Genomic DNA, 23,782 nt, shown 5'->3' on the forward strand with positions numbered 1-23,782 from the left:
AGTCTAGAACCTTCCAGCCAGCTGAACTGTGAACTAAATAACCTCTTTTCATTACCCAGCCTTACGTATTCCTTTATAGCAACACTAAACGGATTAAAGCAGGTCTGTTTATATCTTTTAACCACTTTTTGACTAGACTGCCCACTTATTTTAAACTTGATGTGCTTTTTCCGATTTACTTTTCTCTTGTGAATTTTTTTTTTTTTTTTGTAGAGACAGAGTCTCACTTTATGGCCCTCGGTAGAGTGCCGTGGCCTCACACAGCTCACAGCAACCTCCAACTCCTGGGCTTAAGCGATTCTCTTGCCTCAGCCTCCCGAGCAGCTGGGACTACAGGCGCCCGCCACAATGACCGGCTATTTTTTGGTTGTAGTTTGGCCGGGGTCAGGTTTGAACCCGCCACCCTCAGTATATGGGGCCGGCGCCTTACCGACTGAGCCACAGGTGCCGCCCTCTCTTGTGAATTCTTATTTATTTATTTATTTAGAGACAGAGTCTCACTATGTTGCCCTCAGTAGAGTGCTGTGTCATCACAGCTCACAGAAACCTCAAACTCTTGGGCTTAAGCGATTCTCTTGCCTCAGCCTCCCTAGTAGCTGGGACTATAGGCGCCCACCACAACGCCCAGCTTTTTTTGTTGCAGTTGTCATTGTTGTTTAGCTGGTGTGGGCTGGGTTCGAACCCACCTGCCTCAGTGTACGTGGCCGGCACCTTAACCACTGAGCTACAGGCGCTGAGCCTGAATTAATATTTATTAACATTTTTTATGTGGGAGCTTTGAAGGCCTGGAACACTTCCTGGAAGGATTTGTGTTTACCTCTTCCAGGAATCCAGAGATGCTACAAATATAGGTCTACTACAAATGAAATCTTCCCTTTAGTTTCTAGTAATGGAATATTCTGCTGTTAATCTTGCTGTGGGTCTGGTGATCTTATTTTCTGAATAACAACAACATCAAATAATGATACGTGGTCAGAATGGAAGCACTTATGAAGGACAAAGGACCAGAGTCGTGGTTGCCTAGGAAAATCCAGATTGTAGGCTTGGCGCCCGTATCACAGTGGTTGGGGCGCTGGCTACATACACCGAGGCAGGTGGGTTTGAAACTGGCCCAGGCATACTGAACAACAATGACAACCGCAACAAAAAAAATAACCAGGTGTTGTGGCAGATGCCTGTAGTTCCAGCTACTTGGGAGGCTGAGGCAAGAGAATCACTTAAGCCCAAGAGTGGAGGTTGCTGTAAACTGTGACGCCATGGGAATCTACCAAAGGTAACATAGTGAAACTCTGTCTCAAAAAAAAGGCTCGGCACCTGTACCACAGTGGTTACGGCTGGCACCAGCCACATACACCGAGGCTGGCAGGTTCAAGCCTGCTGGGGCCAGCTAACCAATAATGACAACTGCAACACAATAACAAAAATAGCCAGACGTTGTGGCGGGTGCCTGTAGTCTTAGCTGCTTGGAAGGCTTCAGCAAAAGAATCACTTAAGCCCAAGAGTTTGAAGTTGCTGTAAGCTGTGACACCATGGCACTCTACCAAGGGCGACATAGTGAGACTCTGTTTCAAAAAAAAAAAAAGAAGAAAATCCAGATTGTATGTAGTTATGAGGCTATCTTAACTCTGAATTTTAGAGCCAGGCAAGGCCAGGTAGACAGAACTCTGTGCTATGACTTTTTGAGTTAAAAACATCATCTGTAATTTAACTCAAAATACTTTATCTTAGACAGTGTGATTATCCCTTTCCTTTTTTTTTTTTTGAGACAGAGTCTCCCTACATCACCCTTGGTAGAGTGCTGTGTTCAACAGCTCACAGTAACCTCCAATTCTTGGGCTTAAGCAGTTCTCTTGCTTCAGTCTCCCCAGTAGCTGGGACTAAAGGTGCCCGCCACAATGACTGGCTACTTTTTGGTTGTGGTTGTCATTGTTGTTTGGCAGGCCTGGGCTGGATTCGGTGTATGTGGCTGGCACCCTAGCCGCTGAGCTACAAGCGCCGAGCCTTTTTCCTTTATTTTTTAATTTTTATTTATTTACTTATTTATTTTTTGTAGAGACAGAGTCTCACTTAATCGCCCTCAGTAGAGTACCATGGTATCACAGCTCACTACAACCTCCAACTCTTGGGCATAGCAATTCTCTTGCCTCAGCCTCCCAAGTAGAAGAATGTGTCTGTTATTTTTAATCAATATTCTATGGATGATGACTATGCGCAGTGGCTCACACCTGTAATCCTTGCACTCCGGGAGGCCTAGGCGGATGGACTGCTTGAGCTCAGGAGTTTGAGACCAGCCTCAGGAAGAGCAAGACCCCGTCTCTAAAAATAGCTGGGTGTTGTGATGGGTGCCTATAATCCCAGCTACTTGGGAGGCTAAGGCAAGAGGATAGCCTGAGCCCAAGAGCTGGAGATTGCTGTGAGCTATGACATAACAGCACTCTATAGAGGGCAATAAAGTGAGACTCTGTCTAAAATAAATAAATAAATAAATAAATCATGGGAATGATTAATTAACAATTGAAGTATAATGTCTAGGAGAGGTTGGGTGGTGCCTGTGGCTCAGTGGGTAGGGCACTGGCCCCATATACTGAGGATGGCAGGTTTGAACCTGGCCCAGGCCAAACTGCAACAGAAGAATAGCTGGGCATTGTGGTGGGCGCCTGTAGTCCCAGCTACTCGGGTGGCTGAGGCAAGAGAATCGCTTAAGCCCAGGAGTTGGAGGTTGCTCTGAGCTGTGATGCCACCTCACTCTTCCCACTCTACTGAGGGCGATAAAGTGAGACTCTATCTCAAAAAAAAAAAAAAGTCTAGGAGAGGTTAATTAGCTTTATTATATTATTTCTTCTTCTTCTTCTTCTTTTTTTGCAGTTTTTGGCTGGGGCTGGGTTTGAACCCACCACCTCTGGCATATGGGGCCGGTGCCCTACTCTTTTGAGCCACAGACACCACCCTATTTCTTCTTTTTTTATTGTTTGGGATTCATTGAGGGCACAAAGAATTAGGTTATACTGATTTCATTTGTTAGATACATACACCAAGATACATGTTAGATACATACGCTTTTTATTATTGTTACTTTTTTTTTTTTCTTTTTGAAAGAGACTCTCACTTTGTCAACCTTGGTAGAGCGCGGTGGCGTCACAGCTCACAGCAACCTCAAACTCTTGGGCTCAAGCCATTCTCTTAATCAGCCTCCTGAGAAGCTGAGATTACAGGCGCCCACCACAATGCCCTGCTATTTTTAGAGATGGGGTCTCGCTCTTGCTCAGGCTGGTCTTGAACCTGCAATCCAATCACCTTGGCCTCCCAGAGTGCTGGGATTATAGGTATGAGTCCTATTATTATTATTATTATTATTGAGACAGCCTCACTCTGTTGCCCTAGGTAGAGTGCTATGGCATCATTATAACTCACAGCAACCTCAATCTCTTGGGCTCAGGTGATCCTCTTGCCTCAGTCTCTCCAGTAGCAGGAACTATAGGCACCCACCATAGCGCCCAGCTAGTTTTTCTGTTTTTAGCAGAGATGAGGACTCTCTCATGCTGGTCTCGAACTTTTGAGCTCAAGCAATCCACCCACTTTGGCCTCCTAGACTGCTAGGATTACAGGTGTGAGCCACTGTGCTCAGCCAGTTGATTAGCTTTTGAAAGATTATAAACAGATGCCCAAATTTCAGAAAGCTTTGCCATCTTTTTTTTTTTTTTTTTTGGCCAGGGCTGGTTTGAACCTACCACCTCCAGTATATGGGGCTAGTGTCCCCCTTCTTTGAGCCGCCAGCTTTGCCATCTTTATCCTCAGTCAATACCAAGAACCTCTAGATGTTTTCTTTTGGTGAAATAAGCAATCCATGATGTCTGGATTGGCTAGAAAAACTGTACAGAGTCCACCTACACTTTTAGGAACAGGAAATAGAAATGTAGGGGTGTGTATACAACATGTACACCATTTATTATGGTGATCTTGTTTTAGAGTCCAAAACAGATGTGTTCAGAAAATCATCTGAGAATTATTCTTGCCTTACTTCAACTAGATTTGCTGAATCCTGCCCCTAAAACACTGTATGATGTGTACAGAATGAATCTGTCATGCAAGGTTTGGTCAGAATTCCTAAAAAGACAGGAGTCAGGACTTTATCAAGGTTACAAAACGGTATGCGTAACTGTTTTTATTTATTTATTTATTTATTTTTTGTAGAGACAGAGTTTCACTTTATTGCCCTTGGTAGAGTGCCGTGGTGTCACACAGCTCACAGCAACCTCCAACTCCTGGGCTTAGGCGATTCTCCTGCCTCAGCCTCCCGAGTAGCTGGGACTACAGGCGCCCACCACAACGCCCGGCTATTTTTTTGTTGCAGTTTGGCCGGGGCTGGGTTTGAACCCGCCACCCTCGGTATATGGGGCCAGTGCCCTGCTCACTGAGCCACAGGCGTAACTGTTTTTGAGTGTGCTTGCTACTAAATGTTTGCATAGGCATAATTCTTTTTATAACATAATGTGGTAACATTGTAAATTGGGAAGGTTGTGAGATAAAGATAAAATGTTATAATATTATGTTAAACAAATAACATCTACAAATAGTGAGGGGGCGTTCTGCTCATTTCATTCCTGGCTTGAAAATCATCCTCCAGTAATTTTCAGAAACTACTCTCACTCAGGAAGGTGAGTCCTTGAATGCCTGGTTTAAAGCAAGGTATAAGATATCTGAGGTTGGGAGACAATCATTTTCTAGTCCTGTTCCAAGCAGAGCATTTGGACAGCATCAGCCAAAGCCTCCAGAAGCTCTGCGTTAAACTTAGAGGTGGGGAAAGGGGGCAGTTATTTGCCAAAATGGTTGGGAGAAGGGCAGAAATTATTTCTTTGGGTGAAAATATTCTGCAATTGCAGAACCACAACATTAATCATTTTATATAATTTGAAGGAGGACGGTGCCTGTGGCTCAAGGAGTGCCGCGCCGGTCCCATGTACTGGAGTGGTGGGTCCAAATCTGACCCCAGCCAAAAACTGCAAAATAATAATAATAATAATAAAATAATAATGATAAATAAATCTGAAGGAAGCTTTTTTGGGCTCACAGATTTAGGCATCAATAGACAATAATAGGTAATATTTATTTATTGCCTTCTCCTTGGGCTATTTTATATACGTTTTCTTATTAATGTATCTACATTTCCATTCAACCCCGTGAATGTACGCTTTTACCCTATTTCATGTACACATAAGGAAAGCGATGAGCCGAGATCACATTAGGTGTTAGCCTTCTATCCTCTAACTGGGAGGAATGCGGCAAGTTCATTTCTACGCTTGTGCGTTAAACTGCAGTTGTTCTCAGGAGCTCAGAAAGAAAGGGAATCCAGAATCTCAAAAGCGTAAACACAGTTTAACACTCGGGTTCACTCATAACTCCAGTAACCCCTAGGGATAAACCTCCTCGCAGACCCAGGCTGCCCGAATGGGCGAGACTCTCTGGCAGAAGAACCAATGAGATGGCTGGATCTTGTGAGCTGCACATCATTTGGCCAATGGGTTCGGCTCCTGGGGCTGCCGAAACCGGAAATTGGAATCTGAAGCATGTGGGTCCTGAAGCGCAGTGGGTGGGTTGAATGTGATGTTCCCTTGAGGCCCCACAAAGCGGGTGGCGGCTCGTGCCCTGGTGAGAGGACGGGCTGCAGGTGTGGAAGGCCAAGAAGGCCAAGGTCACTCCAGCGCAGGCTGAGGTGGGCTTTGCCTCAAGCACGTGGTGTGAGCGGCGCCTTCCCGCCTGCCCCAGTCTCATCCCCTCCCCCCCAGGCGCGAGGTGCCCGGGCCCGGGTGGGGCAGTGAGCGGGGCTGGAAGTCGTTATTTGATGCTGGGGGTGTGGGAGGAACGTAGGAACTAGAAAAGTCCAGGAAGGCCGGCCTCAGGACAGAGGGCTCTTACTGCGGGTGTGAGTGGGCGTTTTGGGACAGAACTAGGAGACAGGAACTCTGCAGAGCTGTTGGTTTGGGAAAAGGTACTTTTCTCTCAAAGCCCCGTTTTTGCTTGGGCTGCAGTCCTTGTTCTCCAGCGCAGAGGACACACTTGGAGAGGCGGAGAAGGTAGGCCTAGCCTGGCCTGGGATCCTGCCCTTTTGAATCTTTGGGGTCAGCCAAGTGTCTGCTAACTAACCACAGGGGAAGTCCACATTAAGGGGAGGGCTTTCTGGAGGAGGAGCTTGAATCAATAGATGGTGGAGGTTAAGGAAGGGATAGAAAGAAGAAGAGTCCAGAAATCCTGTAATTGGTGGGGGTTACAGCCCTCTCGGTATGTACCAGTTAGGCAGTTGATTGTTCTGGATTCTTTGGGTGGTGTTGGGAGATGTGAACAAAAGGTTTAGTCTATCCAGAAAGGAGTTTTATCAGTTAAGAGGGAGAGCTGTTATAGAATTTGAAAACAAAGAGGTACATCCTGCATATACAAAGTTGTAGCTAACTATATCTTTATTTACAAAATATTCATTACAACATTTTACACACCATTTACAGAGTACTTTCTACATGTTGGCCATCTCTTTGTAAAAGTTTGTAAAGAAAGGTACATTTAGCTACAGTTTTCCATTTTCCCTAGGTATGGCGATTTTGTGGGTACCTTTTGGGACACTCTGTAGAGTGAAAGAGAGTAGTTTAGTTCAAGAAATATGCAAGTTCTTAAACTATCTCCACCTGTAGGTGTACAATTGACTTAGGAATTGTATTTATCCTTTACATGCATGGCCTGACTTTTCTGTAGCTAATAATTTAAGACAGGTTTTTGAAAGTTAAGAAGAGGCATATTTAACTTTGCAGTTAAGAATTCTTCAGGGAGGGCGGTGCCTGTGGCTCCAAGGAGTAGGGCACCGGCCCCATATACCGGAGGTGGCGGGTTCAAACCCAGCCCCGGCCAAAAACTGGAAAAAAAAAAAAAAGAATTCTTCAGGGATCAGAGGTGTAGATCAGTACAGTGAGAGGAGTCACTTAAAGAGGGAGTCCTGAAATAAAAGTGAGTTTGAAAAGGCCTGATAGACTTTAAATTTGGGGGGTTGGCAGAGAGAGCCTCATCCCTAGTTACTTGGAAAGAGAAAAGCATTAAATGTACCCTGTGAGACTCAGTGAGTATTGTTATTTCAAAGCAGAAAGGCTCTGTACGCTGGAGACCTTGGATCTGGAGGAGTGTGAAAGAAGAGTTTTATAGAAAAGAGTTGGATAGGCTTGGCGCCGGTAGCTCAGTGAGGGCACTGGCCACATACACCTAAGCTGGCGGGTTCCTGGAGCTTGGCCCTGGCTTGCCAAGCAACTATGACAACTGCAACCAAAAATTAGCAAGATGTTGTGGCAAGCACCTGTAGTCCCAGCTACTGAGGAGGCTGAGGCAAGAGAATCGCTGAAGCACAAGAGTTTGAGGTTGCTGTGAGCTGTGACAGCACAGCACTCTACCAAGGGCAACATAGTGAGACTCTCTCAAAAAAAAGTTGTGGGCGGCTCCTGTGGTCAGTGAGTAGGGCGCTGACCCCATATACCAAGGGTGGTGGGTTCAAACCCGGCCCGGCCAAATTGCAACAACAATAACAACAAAAATAGCTGGGTGTTGTGGCTGGTGCCTGTAGTCCCAGCTACTTGGGAGGCTGAGGCAAGAGAATCACCTAAGCCCAGGAGCTGGAGGCTGTGAGCTGTGACCCTATGGTACTCTACCAAGGGTGACAAAATGAGACTTCTCAAAAAAAATAAGTTGGATTTAGAGAAGCAACTACTGAGATCAAGGACATGAGTTTAATGTGATTGTAGACTGGATGAAAATTAGGACTCTGGTATAGGAAAGATAGGGCAAAAACCCATAAATAATTATTTACTGAATAATTTTATGATATGGCTGTGTTAACTATAAAATTGTTTATAAATCAGAATTTTCCTCATTTGTAAGAATTGCTTCCTTCTACAAAAGGTAGTTAATTTATAGGACTGAATTCTCAGAGGGGTTATTTGAATAGAAAATACAATTAAGTTCCAGGAGGGCTTGGGCCCTTAAGGGATTGCTAATGGAGGGTGTTTAGATATTCTAGGCTCAGGGCCCGGTGTGGTGATTCTTACCTGTAATCCTAGCCCTCTGGGAGGTCAAGGCAGGTGGATTGCCTGAGCTCAGGAGTTCGAGAGCAGCCTGAGCAAGAGCAAGACCCTGTCTCTAAAAATAGCTGGGTGTTATGGCTGGCGCCTATAGTGTCAGCCACTTGGGAGGCTGAGGCAAGAGAATCACATAAGCCCAAGAGTTTGAGGTTGCTGTGAGCTGTGACACCACTGCTCTACTGAGAGTGACAAAGTGAGACTCTTTAAAAAAAAAATATATATATATATATATACATATGTATATATCTGTATATTTTCTAGGCTCAAATAGAAGCTTTTAAAATGACTATGTTATAGAAGTCTGGTCATATTACTGGACTGACTTAAAGTAACCATTTTTTAATGCTTTGTGGGTCTGTCTTTAAGGAAAAGGAAAATAATTGGTAATCTTTAATCTCTTTTAAATGCTACCAGGTAGTTAACCTGAATAGGATCAACAAGCGTGTCCTCTGTAGCCTTTTGATGATGGATCCTGTTCGACCACCATTCAGGGGCCCTTCTCCTGTCCACCCATCTCAATGTGTACGGATGCCAGGCTGTTGGCCACAAACTCCTAAACCTTTGGGCTCAGGTCTGGGCAGAGCAGGACCTGCAGGCAGAGGCCATGCATTTGGAAAGCCAGAGGAACCAGGCACACATAGAGGGCCGGCACAAAGGGTAAGGCCACATCTGGATGCACAGTACTGGCATATAGGTCACCTGTGCTGTCAGAGTGAGTGATAGATTTTAAAGTCTTTAGAAGGCTGTGAAGCCCTATGAAGAAGCAAGGTTTTTGGTGTCTTTTGTTTCCTTTAAAAAGTAATTGTGGGTTCAGTGCCTGTGGCTCAAGCGGCTAAGGCGCCAGCCACATACATCTGAGCTGGCAGATTTGAATCCAGCCCGGGCTGCCAGACAACAACGATGGCTGCAACCAAAAAATAGTTGGGCATTGTGGCAGGCGCCTGTAGTCCCAGCTACTTGGGAGGCAGAGGCAGGAGAATCGCTTGAGCCCAGGAGTTGGAGGTTGCTGTGAGCTGTGATGGCACAGCACTCTACCCAGGGTGACAGCTTGAGGCTCTGTCTCAAAAAAGAAGTGGTTGTAAAGGCCTGGTGTGGTGGCTCACGCCTGTAATCCTAGCACTCCGGGAGGCCAAGGCGGATGGATCCCCTGAGCTCAGAAGTTTGAGACCATTCTGAGCAAGAGCAAGATCCACTGTCTCTAAAAAATAGCGGGGCGTTGTGGCGGGCGCCTGTAGTCCAGCTACTCAGGAGGCTGAGGCAAGAGAATCACTTGAGCCCAAGATTTTGAGGTTGCTGTGAGCTATGATACTATAGCACTCTACCAAGGGCAACAGAGTAAGACTTTGTCTCAAAAAAAAAAAAAGAAGTAGCTGTATCTTTTGGGCACATACAGGAAGTCCCTGGGTTCTGAATGAGGTAAGTCCTGTAGGTTTGTTCTTAAGTTGAATCCGTATGTAAGTTGAAATAGGTACATTTATCTATGGTCCATGATACCCTTTTATACAACTGAGCTGTATGTCAGTTTAATGTTTGTAACTCAGGGACTGCCTGTGTGTATTTCAAATCTTAAGAGTTGTAAGTCTAGACAAAGTGCCTCATTGTGAACACTAGATGGACATGGGTAAGTGCCCTAGGTTCTCTAGCTTCAATCCATACTTCTATCCATCCCTCCATTCATAACTGATAGGTTCAAAGATATAAATAACCTCTTGCTCTTTTTTTGAGTGTTTAGATTTTCACCCTGGGTTTAGCTTTATGATATTAGCAGCAACTCCTGTCCCTGAAGTGGTAATTGTTAGAGTTGTTCCTTTTAGAAGCCTCTTTGCCCATATCTTTAAGAAAAGGAGGCTCTTCAGCTATTGCTACTGTGTGGGAACAGTTGCACTTGGTGCATTCCTAATGACTAATTAATATAGTCATTTTAAGAAAATTTGTCTATAATTAAAATATGTCAAAGATAAAGGTTAGCAAATGCAGGAAGAACTTAGTAGTGCACTTATAATCATTTTAAGTAGAGTTGACAGTGTCAAATGTTTTATAAAAAAAGTTTAATGACATTAATCTTGTGTTTATGTATATGAATTGCTTGAGTCCATAATGTAGCTTTTATACATGTCAGTTCTAATTGGTGCAACAGCAGTAAATTTTCAAGCCTGCCACAGGAGAATAGTATATTTTGTTGGATATTGTTAAAAAATAAACTCTGGTACCTCTTAAATGATCTAGCTAGTTAGTTCTGTTGCTTTTTTCATACTGTATATTAAATCATGGACTTTTACTGTAAATTTTTATGCTTGAAGGGCATGGTTACAAGTATTAAAAATTTTTTAACAAACTATTTTTATTCTTTATTCTTATAGCACTTATAGAATTTGGAGAAGATAATTTTTAATATTTATCAATACTTTAAGAAAGCCATTGTTTCTGGAGTTTTTAACTACATTTTAGAATAACTTTATTCTTTGACTTTCCATAGGAATCTGTGGGTTTGGTCTCCATGTTTCGAGGCCTGGGCCTTGAAACAGTTTCTCGGACCCCTCTGAAACATGAAATACCCCCTTTAGGTATGTGGAAAACTAACTTGAGAAATTTAGTGTTATAAACTTAACATAATTGCTTTGTTCTTAAATCCGTATGGTTTATCTTCAGGAAAATATACTTAAAACAAACTGTTCTTCAAAACATGTTTAACTCATAGTTATTGCTGGGATTCGGTTCTTTCATCCAGGTAGAGGCATTTTAGGTCGAGGCTTTTCTGCTAATGCAATGCACAAGGACAAAGAAGAACCCCGTTTCAGTTTTCCGGATCCTTTAGTGTTGGCAGCTGGGGATAGCAAGATGGCAGAGGCCTCTGTTGGTTGGAATAGGTGGGTAAAGTTACTTTCTCATGTAAACATTGAAACCAGATCAAATCTTTCTTGAAGTTCAGAAAGAAACTCTAGGAAGCATTGTGTCAAAAAACAAGCAGTGCCTGATGTTATGTTCAAGAATGGATGTTTCCCAAGAGTATCAGCAGCTGCTGACCCAGTTAGTCATTGGAAAAGACTAAAAAGTGGTTCTCTGCTGTGAAGTTCATAGCTTCATTTGCCCTCTTGACAAGTTATCCTGATTTCAGCATTTCTTTAATCTGGTTGAGTCAAACTTTCCTCAGTTGTGCTATCTAAGATGGCTCTGAGAGTCAAAATTAAGAGCAGCTGGTGAGTGAGTCATATTGGCATATTGCATTATGAAAAAATGTCAAGGCTGTGCTTGGGTCCCTTTTGCTGACTTCCGGGAAGAGATTGTGGACTTTGGGAATAATCTAGATGAGGTGTGGATAGAAGCTTGGTATAGAAAGCCCCAGTTTGCCTCTTGTTCCACATTTCAGAATGCTTGGAAGAGGGAGTACAGATGCTTCTTTATTACCACTGGGAAGAGCTGCTGTTGGTATTGGCAGAGGAGTGGACAGGCCTCCCAGTGCATTCAGCCTGACTTCCCGTGACCCCCCACGGCTGTCTTCACCTCCAGCTCTGCCCCAGTCCTCCCTGCACTCTCCAGATCGCCTTCCAGTCCTGACTATAGAGCAGCACAAGGAAAAGTAAGTCAGGAATACTGCCTTCCCTGCTTGGTAGTGATCAGAGTTGAAGAAGAAGGTGCCTAATAAATCTCTGCATGTTGGCTGGTATGCGCTGTTGTAAACATTGTACTGTGTTTCAAGTCCTCCCTGGGTGCATAGGTTCTGCAGAGGGTTTTGATTTCTTTTTCAACAGCAAGAGATTGACAAAGAGGTGGGACAATTCCTGATGAAGTTAAATGAATTTAACAGTGAATACATAATATGTACCAGATAGCAGACTAATGGCCTTTTGTTTCCTTCCCACTTCACACCAATAGTTCTTTGTCATGTTTGTTTGTTTGTTTTGGTTTGGTTTAGTTTTAGAGGTGGGATCTCATTCTGTTACCCAGGTTGGAGTGTGGTGGTGTGATCATAGCTTACTGTAGCCTTCAACTCCTGGGCTCAAGCAATCTTCCTGCCTCGGCCTCCAGAGTAGCTGAGATTACAGGTGTTCATGAGCCACCATGCCTGACTTCACATTGAAGATAGGAAAATCTTTTTTTTTTTTTTTTTTTGAGACAGTCTCCGTTGCTCTGGGTAGAATGCCATGGTGTCATCACAGCTCACAGCAACCTCAAAGTCTTAGGTTCAAGTGATCCCCTTGTCTCAGCCTCCTGAGTCTCTGGGACTATAGATGCCTGCCTCTGTGCTCGGCTAGTTTTTCTTTTTCCTCTTTCTTTTTTTTTTCTTTTTTTGGAGACAGAACCTTAAGCTGTCGCCCTGTGTAGAGTGCTGTAACATCAAGCTCACAGCAACCTCCAATTCCTAGGCTCAAGGGATTCTCCTGCCTCTGCCTCCCAAGTAGCTGGGACTACAGGCACCTACCACACGCCCAGCTATTTTTTGGTTGCAGCCATCGTTGTTTGGTGGGCCCAGGCTGGATTCGAACCACCAGCTCAGGTGTATGTGGCTAGCACCTTAGCTGCTTGAGCCACAGGCACCAAGCTTGGTTTTTCTATTTTAGTAGAGATGGGGTCTTGCTCTTGCTCAGGCTGGTCTTGAAAACCTGAGTTTATGCAATCCACCTACCTCGGCCTCCCAGAGTGTTAGATTACAGATGTGAGCCACTGTGCCTGGTGATAAGGAAATAATTTAGGGAAAAAACTGTGGTAATTCATCTTTCTGTATATAACTAACTTTTATGTTCTTAGTAAGTTGGCCTAGTTTATTCCAGTAATATTATTAGGACAGATAGGATGATCTTCCATAATTAATTAGACGTTACTAAGTATTTACCTCCTAGCCTTCAAAGCTTGCTTTTGTACATGTTGATTCTTGGTTTGTGTAGTGTGAAAAATATTACTTCCCTCAATCTTTTTGTTGGTGGTAGTGATATAGGTTGGTTTTGTTTTTAGTAAATGTGGGTGCTTTTTATTCTTTTTATTTTCTAGAGAGCTTTTGGTGAAGCAAGGATCAAAAGGAACACCTCAAACTTTGGGACTGAACCTCATAAAAATACAGTGTCATAATGAAGCAGTTTATCAATATCACGTGACTTTCAGGTATCCATAGCTTTTTGTCCGTATCGTTCACTTCTTAGAGGACATTAAGGAAATTATTCCCTTGGAGTAACTAAACGTTCTGTACAGTTCCTGGTGAACATCCCCATACAATAATACATGACTCAGATTCTTACAGGAAGTTTAAGGTTAATTTTTTTGTGTATTTATTTAGCAATATTACCATTTCAGATTTTAACTTAATAGGTATGTGAAAATGGATTGGATTTAATGTGAAATTAAGCTTAAATTAGGGCCTTTTACTTGCATAGGCCTCTTCCAGGAACTTTTAACTTATTTTGTATGTGTAATTTTATATTCCTTTTGTTAAAGGGGACTGCTCCCCAAATGGTATAAGATCCATACCCCACAAAACATGAATCATACCAACATTTGATGTCTATCCAGTGACAGTCTAGGGTTTCAGTTTATGAGTGAGAAAATCAGAGAAAATAACTTAATTTTTATATCAATAATTTTAAAATTTAATTTTTTAAAATTAAGAATTCACATTCATGGTTTGTGTTCTTTTTTAAGATCTTAGGGGAGAGGCCGGGCGCAGTGTTTCATGCCCGTAATCCTAGCATTCTGGGAGGCCGAGGCAGGTGGACTGAGCTCAGGAGTTTGAGACCACCCTGAGCCAGAGTGAGATCCCGTCTCTAAAAATAGCTGTGTATTGTGCCTGTAGTCCTAGCTATTCAGGAGGCTGAGGCGGGGGATCACTTGAGCCCAAGAGTTTGAGGTTTCTGTGAGCTATGACACTGTGGCATTCTACCAAGGACAACTAAGTGAGATTCTGTCTCAACAAAAAAAACACGAGATCTTAGGGAGTCATTAGCTGGAGGTTATTAGCTATAATTATGAAAATGAATGTTTTGAAATATCTGGAGAAAATGAAAAGGTGGAAGTCTATGATTTTTTAAATTAACAATAATTGTATATATGGCATACAATGTGTGTTTTGTGATGCTAGAAAAATTAAATAAACCTAATTAACATATCCATCACCTTACCTTCTTACCATTTTTTTGTGGTGAGAACTTTTCAAATCCCTCTTAGCAATTTTGAAATATATGTTATTGCTGGGTGTGGTGGCTCATGCCTGTAATCCTAGCACTCTGGGAGTCTGAGGCAGGTGGATTGCTCGAGATCAGAGTTCAAGACCAGCCTGAGTAAGAGTGAGACCAGACCCCATCTTTAAACATAGCCAGGCACTGTGGTGGGTGCCTATAGTCCCAGCTACTTGAGAGGCTGAGGCAAGAGGATCATTTGAGCCTACGAGTTTGAGGTTGCGATGAGCTATGAGACCACAACACTCTACCCAAGGCAACAAAAGAATAAAAAATAAAAGTTTTTAAGAGGAATGGGAAATGGAGTGATAATTAAAAAGAGTACAGGATTGCTTTAAAGATTTCTATGAGGTGAGACGGCTTAGCTGAGCATGTATGACAGGTAGAAGGAAGGAAGGAGCCAAAAAAGAGGATGACGTTGAGCCCCAGGCCTTTTGTGGACTGTATGGAGAGGAGGTGAGCATTGACGAGAGAGTAGAACTCTTTCTCTGAAAATGGATTGACAAATGCTAAGGAAACAGAAAGGAGTCTGTCTTCATTGAACAGGCCCTGGAGAAGACACAGATTTATAGATCTCAAGATTGTAGATGTGGACAGTCTACATTTGTAGATTGTAGATTCGAAGCCCCCCCACCCCCCACCGTGAAGAGGCTTCTGGGTCATCGTGAGAACACTAAGCAGGTGTATTAGCAAGCTGTACAACTTGTAGCTTCCTGGTAGTGCATAAAGGGTGTCTGGGAAGACAGACTTAAATACTTTGCTTAGAGCATAGCTTTCTATGTACCTGTTAATTCTTTTTAAGAATGTTATCATATGAGTGTGTAGTTTTGGGGACAATTGTGTTGTACTGAACATGCTTGACCCTTCTTAGTCTTGGATTTTTTGAACTTTGCAGTTGTAGAATAAGGTGGAGTGTTACTCTGCTATAAGTATTGCGTATTGTCTATATGGCTGCTTTCATGCTATTACGGCCTGAAATAGTTACTATTTGGCCCCTTACACAAAAGGGGCCTATCTGCTCCCTGATCTCCAGTCTGGAAGAATATACACTGACACATCAAGGTAGCTGTCCTTCGGTGGTGGAATTACAGTTTGTTTTCATTTTCTATACCTACAATTTCTAATGGTTCTGCTGTGAGCAGATAACCTCTAGACAAAATTCAGTTTTTAGTCAGATATGTAATTTTTAATATGACCACTAGGTGGAGCAGCGGTTACAATGACTGCTTCTCTAACATGCCTGTTGCCCAGTTGTGGTAAGAATGCTGTTTGAGTCAAATTGAGTTGAAATCCTCTTTATTATTTTCTAGCCCCAATGTGGAGTGCAAAAGCATGAGGTTTGGCATGTTGAAGGACCATCAAGCTGTCACCGGAAACGTCACTGCGTTTGATGGATCCATTCTCTATCTGCCTGTTAAGCTTCAACAAGTGAGACCACACAGGAAGTGTACCTTGGGAGGAAACCTAAGAGTGTTTTGAGTGGTGGGAAATTGTAGACTTCCTGAATATTTGAGTTGTATCTTCCTATTCCTAGAGGGAAGACAGATTTCTGCAAGACATAACAGAACATTTTACATTTGAATTCTTCAAGGAGCACCTTCTCACATAAGAGGAGTGATTGGGGCCAGGTGTGGTGGCTTATGCCTCTGTAATCCCAGAACTCTGGGAGGCCAAGGCGGGAAGATCACTTGAGCCAGGAGTTGGAGGTTGCAGTGTGCAGTGAGCTGTGGTTGGGCCACTGCACTCCATCCTGGGCAACAGAGTGAGACTCTGTCTCTAAATTAAAAATGAAAAAGGAGTAATTGGAAACCTTTGATTTCTGTGGTAAAGAATGGCTTACAACTTTCAAATTCAAACTTTGTTGGGTTTCTCTTAGCAAATAGTTTCTGAATCCTAGTTGTCATACTGCACTTTTGCCAGTGTGGGCAGCAAAGTAAGGGGAAGAGTTAAAAAAGTTTTAAGATATTTTAGGACTCGGTAGTTTTGTCATTTCTTTTTACTTTTATGTATTTATTTGTTAGGTTGTTGAATTAAAAAGTCAAAGGAAAACTGATGGTGCTGAAATCAGCCTTAAGATTCAGTTGACAAAGATCCTGGAGCCCTGTTCTGACTTGTGCATTCCTTTCTACAATGTTGTTTTCCGTAGGTGAGGAAACAGTTGAGGTCTTACTTTCCTTTAACTTCAGTCTTGTATTTGCAATAATGCTCTTCAATAAGCCTAGATGGTATTATACCACAATGTGTATACTGATGGGTTTGGGAGCATTTAATAAATGAATGGATGATATTGAAGCTAACTTATTAAAAAATTATCTCACCAGTGATAGGCCAGATTTGAATATATAAAGTTAGGTTTGGAGGTAGCCCACTAGGGGAATGAGTTCCTTTGGATTCATTCAGGTTAAAAGCAGCTATTCATGGTGTATATTCAATGGTGGTGTTAGCAAAAAGGCTATTTAAAGAGACAGTGTACAAAAATATTTGCTGGAAGGAATTTTTTCTTATCCCTTGAGTTTTTGGATTACAGACAGCTCATGAGTGTTTAACTTCTTTTGAGATACTCTAATTTCATACAGCTGTTAATCCCAAACTACCTCTTATTTAATGAAACTCTGAACCTAATTTCTACCCAGTTAAGTTGTACTGCCAATAGCCAACATAACTCTCTTTGCTATACCATTATTCACAAACAGCAGTTCTTAACCTGTGGGTCGTCGTGACCCCTTTGTAACAATGAAAATACATCGCGGCATTAAGAAGGTTGAGAACCGCTGTTCACAAATTTAGAAATGGGCTCTCTTGCTTTCTTTTTAGTTAATGGTAAAAAAGTAATGTAAATGGAACCTGAGAAATCAACTCAATGTTTAATTTGCTAGTAAGTGGGAAAGGCTGCAATCAGTTACACATACTCCAACATAAATGCTTTGGCTGTTTTTCTTTTTTTTTTCAGCAAAGTGGTTCTCAAATAAAAGCTATTTTTGTGCAAAGAACACAAACATTTAGGCCAGGAGAGGTGGCTCATACCTGTAATCCTAGCACTCTGGGAGGCCAAGGCAGGTAGATTGCCAGAACTCAGGTGTTTAAGACCAGCCTGAGCAAGAGCAAGACCCTGTGTCTACTAAAAAATAGAAAAATTAGATGGGCGTTGTGGTGCATGACTGTAGTCCCTGCTACTAGGGAGGCTGAGGCAAGAAAATTGCTTGAGCCCAAGAGTTGTTTGAGGTTGCTATGAGCTATGGTGTTAGGGCAGTCTATTCGAAAGACAAATGTAGCTAAGGATAATGGAGCTTAATTTGTTTATCCTTCTTTTAGAAGACCCACTCTTGGCATTTCCTTTCAGGGTAATGAAACTTTTAGATATGAAGCTTGTGGGGAGAAACTTTTATGACCCAACAAGTGCTATGGTACTACAGCAACACAGGTTGGTGTATTTTCCCCCTCCCTTGGTTTGAATGTTCTGTAAAGAAATTTTTCGTTGTGGTCATTGTATTTAGGACCATAATCTCAGTAGTATTTTATGGTAGTGAATACAATTCATCAGTTAAGTCTCCTTTTTAGTTTGGTTTTTTAGTAAGTTTGTAATGATGTTGATTTAATTTAATTTGTCTCCTGGGGCTTTCTCACTGTTATCAGGGAAGGGCAGTACTCAAAACTCTGAAGTTTTATTTCAAATGGGGCAGTGGAAATATCTGTTCTTGTTAGAACCCTAAGGTAATGACCTTCTCTCTCTGCAGATTGCAGATCTGGCCGGGCTATGCGGCTAGCATCCGGAGGACGGACGGAGGCCTTTTCCTGCTGGCTGATGTCTCCCATAAGGTCATTCGGAATGATTCTGTACTGGATGTCATGTGAGTGAATGGTGGTGTCTACACTTAACAGGCTGATAGCTTTCTAAAAGTTTAATAACAATAATCACAATAAAGATTAGACGTTGTTCTGTTTGGAGTTTTAATTGTAGAACAGATTGAGAAAACTAAATGGGTGTGCCCATGTCCTTAAGGCTTCTCAATAGACATATGCTGTGCTTTGAGGAGGAGTTTTATTTAAATTTATGGTTAAGAAGACTTGTTTGATATATGCACATCCTGAGCTTTTGTTTAATATATAGTGTGTGTGTTACTATAGTAAATTGCAGATGTATATGATTTTAATGGTTGCAGGAAATTTCCATCTTACACATGAGTCTGCATCTCTGATTTTTTTTTTAGGCTATATACTCAGAATACCTTAATGGAAGGATTGAACATTCTAAAGATTTTTAATATATATTTAATATAACAGGATTTTAAATAATATACTGACAAATTAGCCTCTAGAAGATTTATTCATTTTATTTCCTACCAGCTCTGTATCACCACTAGTTATTATCAGGCTTCTAAATCTTTGCTTTTCTGATAAATTTATTCTAGCTTCAATATAAACATGCTGAGTTCCAGTTTTGTACTAGAGTCTTGGGACATACTGCTGTTAGATAACCAAACAAAGAAAGATTCCCTCCCCTCATGGAGATCCTGTTGCAGTCAATAAACAGTAAATAATAAGTGTAATAAATTTTATAGTTATTAGAAATGACAAGAGCTACGGAAAAAAGAAAAAGTAGAGCACAGGATAAGGGAGATCAGGAGTAATAAGTAGGGGCCAGGGGGTGGAAAGTTGTAGTTTGAGGTAGAGAGGTCAAGCTCATTGAGCAAACACTCGAACAAGGTGAGAGAATTGCCAGGTGAATATAGGGGAAAAGGAGTTCTTGGCATAGTGACCTTAAGACAGAAATATACCCCGGAGTGCAGAGGTGACTCATCCAGCTTGTGGGGCTTTTGCGACCACTTAACCTTTCATTCTGGGCGAGATGCAGGATGTCTAGCAGGGGAATTGGGGGCTCTGACTGGAGTTGTGAAAGGACCCCTCACATTTCTGCCTTGAGGAGGACAGAGTAGGAAGGCTGGTGAGGAGGCCATTGTAATCTAGTTGACACCTGAGGATGGAAGCATCAAGGGGGTAAGCAGTCAGATTCTGGACATGTGGGTTTTGAGTGTAGTGCTTAGTTGATTTTGTTATGCGATGTGAGAGAAAGAAGCTGAGGATGACTTAGACTTGTTTGTCTGATTATTCTCTCTCTGCTACACTCTCAGCTCATCTGTGGCTGGGACTCACACTAGTGTAGAACCTTATACTGCCAAAAGAAATTACAACTTAGTTATAGTTCTAATTGGCTTTTACTTGCAGTTCACAAATGGAGTAACACCTTATTTGTTCTGATGAGTTGAGCTTTGTAGACAGAAAAGGGCTGAAACAGAAAACAAAAAGCAAGTTGGGTCCTTTCGGAGTTAAAGGGTGGCAGAGGTTAAAACAGAGAACTTCCTTATCATGTTAAAACTGTCCTATTTGGGTATTTGGCTATTTTATCTCTCTCCTGATTTCTCAGCATGAGTAACTCCATTTTGGTTTGGTCCTTTGGGCCTAGTACAGGAGCTCCATCCAAACCAATGACCTCTTTTATTTTATTATTATTATTATTATTATTTTTTGAGACAGAGTCTCAAGCTTTCTCCCTGGGTAGAGTGCCCTGGAGTCACAGCTTACAGCAACCTCAAACTCTTGTGTTTAAGTGATTCTCTTGCCTCAGCCTCCCAAGTAGCTGGGACTACAGGCACCTGCCACAGTGCCCAGCTTTTTTTTTTTTGGTTGTAGCTGTCGCTGTTTGGCTGGGGCTGGATTCGAACCTGCCAGCTCTGGTGTATGTGGCTGGTGCCCTAAGGCACCGAGCCTTTTTTTTTTTTTTTTTTTTGAGGCAGTGTCTGCCTCTGTTGCCAGGCCTAGAATGCTATAATGTCAAACTCCTGGGCTCATGCAATCCTCCTACCTCAGCCTCCTGCATAGCTGGGACTACTGGCACATACCACCATGCCCAGCTAATTTTGTGTACAGATGGGGTCTTGCTGTATCACTCAGGCTGCTCTTTTCTTTTCTTTCTTTCTTTATCTTTTTTTTTTTTTTGAGAGAGAGTCTTACTCTGTCATTCTGGGTAGAGTGTCCTGACATCATAGTTCACAACAACATCAAACTCTTAGGCTTGAGGAATACTCTTGCCTCAGCTGCTGGGACAACAGGCTCCTGCCATAATGCCTGGCTATTTTTTTTCTATTTTTAGTAGAAACAGGGTCTCAGTCTTGCTCAGGCTGGTCTTGAACACTTGAGCTCAAGCAATCCACCCACCTCGGCCTCTCAGAGTGCTAGGATTATAATGTGAGCCACAGTGAAGGGCCTTCTTTTTTTTTTTTTTTTTTTTTAAGATATGTCTCTTACTGTGTTACTCAGGCTGGATTACAGTGGCTATTTGTTCATGAGTGTGATCATAGCATACTATAGCCTTGTACTGTGCAGGGCTCAAGCATCTATCCCACCTCAGCCTCCCAGTAGCTGGGACTATGGGTTTGCCCTACTATACCTGTGGTTCTTTTTTGTTGTTCATTAGTGTATAAGTACAAAATTTTATGTGTACTTAGCACTAATTCAACCTCAAGATCACATCTATTGGCCAGGCTCAGTGGCTCATGCCTGGAGTCGTTGCACTCTGGGAGACCAAGGCAGGTGGATTGCTTGAGCTCAAAAGTTTGAGACCAGCCTGAGCAAGAGAGAGACCCCATCTCTACTAAAAAAATAGAAAAACTAGCCAGGCATAGTGGCACATGCCTGTCATCCAGCTACTTGAGAGATTGAGGCAAGAGGATTGCCCAAGCTCAAGAGTTTGAGGTTGCTATAAGCTATGACGCCACAGTACTCTACCAAGGGCAACAAAATGAGACTGTCTCAAACAAAACAAAACCGTCTGGGAGGCTAGGGCAGGTAGATTGCCTGAGCTCACAGGTTTAAAGACCAGCCTGAGCCAGAGTGAGACCTCATCTCTAAAAATAGCCAGGTGTTGTGGCAGGTGTCTGTAGTCCCAGCTACTTGGGAGGCTGAGGCAAGAGAATGGCTTGAGCCCACAAGTTTGAGGTTGCTGTGAACTATAACACCACGGCACACTACCAGGGGTGACAAAGTGAGACTCTGTCTCCAAAAAAAAAATTACACCATTTGTGTGATTGACTACACAGTCGTTCTAATTTTGTCAATTTCATCTTCCTTCCCCCATCCCTCCTAAAATTATATTTCTTAGGTAGTCAAAATGAGTTTACATTTAGCTTTGAGCCCCCGTTCTCCAAGATAGAAGACTCACATCAGACATCTCCCCTTTATGTCACACATGGACCCTGGGGGGTCCGTGATCCTGGTTCTCTGTACAGCTGCAGTGCCTGGGTACTCAGCCCCAGAAAGCATGTTTATGGCTGTCAGGGAGCTCTGCAGTGTCAGTTCTCCCTGGTACCCCTGCAGCTGGTACAGCTTGGTGTTCTAGCGCCTTCATACCCTCTATTCTTACGGGTCACTGGAAGCCACAGAGAGCAGTTTTTTTCCCCTGGAGGAGAGAATAGCTCATTTCTTCTGTTCATGGCGCAAGAATGGTTTGCATACTTCTAAAAGATAGTGAGCAACCGAGGTTTGCCATGTAGGGTTAAATTTCATATGTCCCTATTATGTTCTCAGTAATTCATGTAATGACTCATCCCCCCTGAACTCAACACATCTTAGCAATGTCTTTTTAAACCTGATTGGCTTCCATTTGGTTGCTTTCCAGGCTGGCTGGACCACCCGTGTCTTGGGGTTTCCCTTTCCCTGCTCAGATCCCATGACTGCTGCTTTCTTGGTTTCCTACTTTGTTTTCCATAGAGCACATCTTTCAGTATCTTCCAGAGGAAGGGGGCATTGGAGGAAATAATTTTTGAGACCTTACATGTTTGAAAATGTCTTTGGTTTACAAACTAGTTGTCTGGTTTGATTTGGTATATAAATCTAGGTTGGAGATGTTTTCCCTCCAAATTTTGAAACCATTGCTTCATTATCTGTGCTTGTAGATTTACTGTTGAAAGATCTAAGCCATCTTGATTTCTTTTTTTTTTTGGAACATCACAACATATCTTAGGTTTTTATTGAATTTTGAAATATATAAAGGATAACCAACATTCTGAAAAGGACACTTTTCTTCATAATTTAGAAAGATGATTCAATTTAATAGCAATAGACAACAAATTAGTAGTTACCTTAAGAAGGAGGCAGGAGATGATTTCTGATTCCATGGTCTTCGTGTATCTTTTCTTACCCTCTCCGGCCCCTTTGGAAGTTTTCCTTTGCACTGTCTTCTGAAATTTTGTTTGTTCTTTATTCCTTCCTGTATTTCTTGGGATTCTATCTGGGATTATTTTCCCTTCACCTGAAGAGCTCTCTGAACTGATGTCTTCTAGTGTGGAATCTGCTAGTGACAAATTCAGTTTTTATGTAAAAATGTTTTCCATCTTGCCTTTAACTTAGAATTCTGGATTTGGCAGTTGTTTTCTTTTGGCACTTTGAAAATATCATACGTGGTTTCAGTGTGTTCCTGCATTGACTGGCCCACAGCGCTGTTATAGAAGGTTCTTAGGCCAGGCATGGTGGCTCACAACTGTAATCCCAGCACTCTGGGAGGCCAAGGTGGGAGGATCCCTTGAGCTCAGATGTTTGAGACCAGCCTGAGCGAGAGTGACACCCTGTCTCTACTAAAAACAGAAAAACTAGCCAGGTGCCTGTAGTCCCAGCTACTCACAAGGTTGAAGCAAGAGGATCATTTGAGTCCAGGAGTTTGAGGTTTCTGTGAGCTATGACACTAGGGCACTCTACCCAGGTTTCTGTGAGCTATGACACTAGGGCACTCTACCCAGGGCAACAGAGTGAGACTCTGTCTCAAAACAAAAAGTGGGGAGAAAGAAAGCCGGGTGTTGTGGCATGTGCCTGTAGTCCTAATTACTTGGGAGGCGGAGGCAGGAGGATCACTTGAACCCGGGAGTCTGAGGTTGCTGTGAGCTAGGCTGACACCATGGCACTCTAGCCTGGGCAACAGAGCAAGACTGTGTTTCAAAAGAAAGGGGGAAAAATTGGAAGGTTCTTGAGTGTTTTGTCTAGTGTGAGTCTTTTTTTTTTTTTTTTTTTGTAGAGACAGAGTCTTACTTTATTGCCCTCGGTAGAGTGCCAGTGTCACACAGCTCACAGCAACCTCCAACTCCTGGGCTTAGGTGATTCTCTATCCTCAACCTCCCAAGTAGCTGGGACTACAGGCGCCCGCCAAAACACCTGGATATTTTTTGGTTGCATTTTGGCTGGGGCAGGGTTTGAACCCACCACCCTCGGTTTATGAGCCACAGGCGCCGCCCTAGTGTGGGTCTTTTAATCTGTGCATCTTTAACATTTTAACTGGTACCTGTCTTCTGGCAGGTACTTGCAACACTTGAATAGTAATGTCCCTCTTCAGCCAGGAAAGGGCAAGTGCAGCCAAAAGAATGCTTTTATTGTGACTCTCGCAGATTGTATCTTGTAATGATACAAAACAATAATTGTTTTGATAAAAGTACCTTATTTTAAAGAATATAGAGAACTTTATTAACT

The 23,782-nt window shown here is 42.6% G+C and overlaps 1 protein-coding gene across 1 annotated transcript in view; it reads left to right on the forward strand.

Moving 5' to 3' along the window:
• Positions 1-8,573: 8,573 nt before the first annotated feature.
• The window catches only part of PIWIL2 (piwi like RNA-mediated gene silencing 2), a 53,403-nt gene continuing 38,194 nt past the window's right edge, over positions 8,574-23,782 (forward strand). Inside the window, exons 1-9 of the mRNA XM_053578446.1 lie at positions 8,574-8,765; positions 10,585-10,672; positions 10,837-10,975; positions 11,476-11,685; positions 13,095-13,205; positions 15,583-15,700; positions 16,294-16,418; positions 17,613-17,693; positions 18,007-18,120. Of these exons, the coding sequence (XP_053434421.1) occupies positions 8,574-8,765; positions 10,585-10,672; positions 10,837-10,975; positions 11,476-11,685; positions 13,095-13,205; positions 15,583-15,700; positions 16,294-16,418; positions 17,613-17,693; positions 18,007-18,120 (1,178 nt within the window). The remainder of the gene's footprint in view (positions 8,766-10,584; positions 10,673-10,836; positions 10,976-11,475; positions 11,686-13,094; positions 13,206-15,582; positions 15,701-16,293; positions 16,419-17,612; positions 17,694-18,006; positions 18,121-23,782) is intronic.

The sequence above is a fragment of the Nycticebus coucang genome, chromosome 24 (genome assembly GCF_027406575.1).
Source record: "Nycticebus coucang isolate mNycCou1 chromosome 24, mNycCou1.pri, whole genome shotgun sequence".
Lineage (NCBI taxonomy): Eukaryota > Metazoa > Chordata > Mammalia > Primates > Lorisidae > Nycticebus > Nycticebus coucang.